General features: G+C 55.6%; 1 protein-coding gene across 1 annotated transcript in view; it reads left to right on the top strand.

Annotated features, from left to right (window-relative positions):
- The window catches only part of AKT2 (v-akt murine thymoma viral oncogene homolog 2), a 5,449-nt gene extending 1,192 nt beyond the window's left edge, over positions 1-4,257 (top strand). The window contains exons 2-12 of the mRNA XM_009705037.1: positions 150-273; positions 449-602; positions 861-992; positions 1,478-1,543; positions 1,697-1,765; positions 2,360-2,482; positions 2,968-3,096; positions 3,305-3,519; positions 3,600-3,687; positions 3,784-3,886; positions 4,178-4,257. Of these exons, the coding sequence (XP_009703339.1) occupies positions 150-273; positions 449-602; positions 861-992; positions 1,478-1,543; positions 1,697-1,765; positions 2,360-2,482; positions 2,968-3,096; positions 3,305-3,519; positions 3,600-3,687; positions 3,784-3,886; positions 4,178-4,257 (1,283 nt within the window). The remainder of the gene's footprint in view (positions 1-149; positions 274-448; positions 603-860; positions 993-1,477; positions 1,544-1,696; positions 1,766-2,359; positions 2,483-2,967; positions 3,097-3,304; positions 3,520-3,599; positions 3,688-3,783; positions 3,887-4,177) is intronic.
- The last annotated feature ends 11 nt before the right edge of the window (positions 4,258-4,268 follow it).

Below are 4,268 nucleotides of genomic sequence, written 5' to 3'. Positions count from 1 at the left end.
TGGCTCCAGGGCTGTCCGCGGTTACAAGCCGGCATCAGGCAGGGTGTCTTCATCCCCGATGCTGTTAGGGAAAGTTTTGGGATGAGGATATTTGATTCCCAAACCATCGTCTTCCCCTCTTTTTTGGATTTATTTTTGAACCTGCGCAGAGTGCCAGCTGATGAAGACTGAGCGGCCTCGGCCCAACACCTTCGTCATCCGATGCTTGCAGTGGACGACGGTCATCGAGAGGACCTTCCACGTGGACTCTCCTGAAGAGCGGGATTTTTTTTCGCTTCCTTTGAGAATCCGGGATAAATAGCGCATTGTGTTGATCCTAGCTGGAGGAGAGCCCCAAAATCTCTCAACTGTGACCCCCATCTGCCTGCAGAGGCTGGAGGGGCAGGCACTGCCCCCCTCGGTGATCTTCACCACCTTCCTGTGCCGCCAATCCCCTTTTTCTCCTTAGCGAGGAGTGGATGCGAGCCATCCAGACGGTAGCGAACAGCCTGAAGAATCAGGAACCGGAGACGGACACAATGGATTACAAGTGTGGATCTCCTAACGACAGCACCAGTGCTGAGGAGATGGAGGTTGCCGTCAGCAAAACCCGCGCCAAGGCCGTAAGTCATCCCTGGCGCGGCACCGTCTCTTGCCGCAAGTGGGATTGCCGCGGACGGGGCCCGCCCCACGATAGTTTGGATTGCGGCGGATGGGGACTGCCGAGCAATGAGGGAGGTTTATGGGGTAAACCTCTTCCCTGTGGTATCCGCTGTCACTGGGATAATTGTGGGTGAAATAGCTGGGAAAACCCTTTCTTTTCCTGAATCCCACTTGCCTACACCACAAACTCTCGCCTCCGTCTCTTGTTTTCTCCCCAGACCATGAACGATTTCGATTACCTGAAGCTCCTGGGAAAGGGTACTTTTGGCAAAGTCATCTTGGTGCGGGAAAAGGCCACTGGCCGCTATTATGCCATGAAAATCCTACGGAAAGAAGTCATCATTGCGAAAGTACGTGCTGAGCCCCGACGGAGAGTGAGGGGAAGAATCAGGAGCCGGCAGGGCTTAGGGGATCGTGGAATAGTTTGGGTTGGAAACAACATTTAAAGATCATCTAATCCCAACCCCCTGAATGATGGGATGGCTTTCAAAACACACTTCCAAAGCTGCCAAGCGGTGGCCGGGTCCTGCTGTGCTCTAAATACTGGGCAATTCCAGGAATTATCCTTATTTGAAAACTCTGGGTGTGTAACATGCAGTTGGGTGACACCGTGGGATCCACTCGCTCGGGGGATGCGGTGTGGCCAGGTCCCCTTCCACATGATCCAGCCGGCAAACCCTTCGCTGCACAGGGATGAAAACAGGGCAGAGGCTGGCACTTCGAGCTCCTGTCCCTGTTGGGTTTTTTTCTGGGATTAAATGGCAGCAGTGACAAATCTCTGATTTTCCAGAAACGATGGGGGATAAACGGTGCTTAATTTCTCCTCCCTTTACAGGACGAGGTGGCGCACACTGTTACAGAGAGCCGGGTGCTGCAGAACACCAGGCACCCCTTCCTCACCGTAAGTACGGCTTCTGGCAATGAGGGAGCAAAGGGGCAGCGCGCTGGGATGCCCGATGCACCCCAAAATGACCCTTCCCTTCCCCTCACCACCTCCTCTGGAAGCGCAGAGCCCCGCAGCTTCTCCAAGATCTATTTTTTTCCCCTCTTGCAGGCGCTGAAATACGCCTTTCAGACAAACGACCGGCTGTGCTTCGTCATGGAATATGCCAACGGCGGAGAGGTGGGAGCTTGAGTCCCGACGCTCCCCCTGGGGCTTGGAAGGATCTTGTCCGCACGTTAAATCCCTGGTTTCAGCTCGTTAGCAGACAATTTATTCCACAGTCTCCCCTAAGCATGTGTTTCCAGAGGTAGAGCACACAGCTCTCCTCGCCCATCTTCACTTGCCTTCCTCATGCTCGATATTGGAGCATGAAGCAACCATCTGGGGCCCTCCTCTTCATCACCTGGGGAGCTGTGGACACCTCAGCCCCTCCAGCCATCACTGGCACCGTTACCTTCCACCGCTTGTGTCCAGCTTTGTTTCTGCACCCCGACACGCTTTCCTTGCGAGGGGGGACGCAGCCAACGCTGCAGCCCCTCTCGCAGACAGTGCCCAGCAGCATTTTCCCCTCCCCAGCTCCCACCGGCAGAGCAGAAGGGGAACCATCGATATTTTCACCACTCAAGGCGAGGAGCTTAGGACACATATGACCGCATTAGCTGCGTGCTGAGAGCGATTAACCCGGGTTTTGTGGGCTTTTTTTTTTTTTATTAAGCGCTTGTTGATCAACTGGGTTTTTTTAGTTTGTTTGTTGTTTTTTTTTTTCCCCTCAAGCTGTTTTTCCACCTCTCAAGAGAACGCGTCTTCACGGAGGACCGAGCCCGTTTCTACGGTGCAGAAATAGTCTCTGCGCTGGAGTACCTGCACTCCCGGGATGTGGTGTACAGGGACATTAAGGTACCAACCCGGCGGCAGCAGCATCCGTAAGCGGTACCTTTGCCCCGTGTTAGCGCCAGCGCAATTTTAATCTTCCTGGGCTCATGTTCGGGGGTGTGGAGTCACTCCCAGCTCCCCTAAAAATCACCCTGAGAGGCCTCGAAGGGTTTCAGCCAGCAGAGCGTCACACTCGGTTGACGCAAGCCGCCTTTCTCCGCTCCCGCTCACCGTGGGTGGCGAAGAGCCGCTCTCCGCCCGGGGCTGGGGTTGTTTTCGCACGCGTTGCTGCAAGAGGGAGGGCGGGAGCTCGGCTTCAGCAGAGAGCGCCTGAACCTGCCCTGCGGGGAGGCATCACCTTCGTCCCCATCACGCGGTGACGGATTGAGACCACAGCCATCTGACAGAGCCTTTTGGGGAGCAGCATCCTGCTCCCATGCTCCCAACTTTGCTCAGCTCCAAACTTTTTTTCCCACCTGTCTGCTTTTGGTTGGTATTTTTATTTTCAGTTGGAAAACCTCATGCTGGACAAAGACGGCCACATTAAAATCACTGACTTTGGGCTCTGCAAGGAAGGCATCACGGATGGAGCCACCATGAAGACTTTCTGCGGTACTCCTGAGTACCTGGCACCGGAGGTACTTAAAGCATTTCTGCAGCCAGGCTTTCCTCAAAACTCTTATTCCAAAGAGTTTTTTCTGTGGAAATTATTCCCAAATTCCAAGATGGCAGTGGTTAAGCAGGGGCTTTTCCAAACACTTGGGTTGTATCTCGAGTGGGTTTCCCTTCTCCCTCCTCATGTTTTGGCCTCGTTGGCACCATCCTCTCTGGTTTTTCCCCGGGCAGGTCTTGGAGGACAACGATTACGGCCGTGCTGTGGATTGGTGGGGCCTGGGGGTCGTCATGTACGAGATGATGTGCGGTCGCCTCCCCTTCTACAACCAGGACCACGAACGCCTCTTTGAGCTGATCCTCATGGAGGAGATCCGCTTCCCTCGTACCCTCAGCCCTGAGGCCAAATCCTTACTGGCCGGGCTGCTCAAGAAGGATCCCAAACAGAGGTGAGGGGCTGCTGGAGATGGAGGGGGGTGGGAATCACGGCGCTGACGGCAGTTCCGAACGCACCTCTCTGTGCCTGCAGGCTCGGTGGAGGTCCCAACGATGCCAAGGAGGTGATGGATCATCGTTTCTTTGCCCCCATCAACTGGCAGGACGTGGTTCAGAAGAAGGTGGGAAGGGAAGGGAAGGCTTTGAGGGGGTGAAGGGGGGGGCAGGCGGGCATTTGGCACACTGCCGGCGAGCCAATTTCTCCTGGTCTCCATCAGCTGGTTCCACCATTCAAGCCCCAAGTGACATCCGAGATCGACACACGGTATTTCGATGACGAGTTCACTGCCCAGTCCATCACCATCACCCCACCGGATCGCTGTGAGTGCCAACACCGCCCAGAAAGGGGAACCCCCTTTGTCACCTATACCCCCTTCTTGTGTGAGCCCATTTCTCTGTCGCCATCGTGGCGGCGGGTGTCACCAGAGGGGCTGATGGCCTTGCTGTAACGCCTCTATAAAATCTCGGGGTCCCTCTCGCTGCCCTGGAGAGGTCTTGGTGGCATCTCTGCCGCGGGAGGGAACGGAGAAGTTTGTGAACACACCGGGGCGGAGGGGGCTTTGTCAGCGTCTCCCTCACCCTCAGACCTTCTCCCCGTCCCCGGTTTTGCAGATGACAACATGGGCTCCCTGGAGAATGACCAGCGGACGCACTTCCCCCAGTTCTCCTACTCCGCCAGCATACGGGAGTAACCGGCAGCAGC

Source organism: Cariama cristata, unplaced genomic scaffold, assembly GCF_000690535.1.
Source record: "Cariama cristata isolate BGI_N322 unplaced genomic scaffold, ASM69053v1 scaffold41717, whole genome shotgun sequence".
Taxonomy (NCBI): domain Eukaryota; kingdom Metazoa; phylum Chordata; class Aves; order Cariamiformes; family Cariamidae; genus Cariama; species Cariama cristata.
The sequence above is the reverse complement of the archived record's forward strand: the minus strand, read 5'-3'. Positions and strand labels throughout refer to the sequence as shown.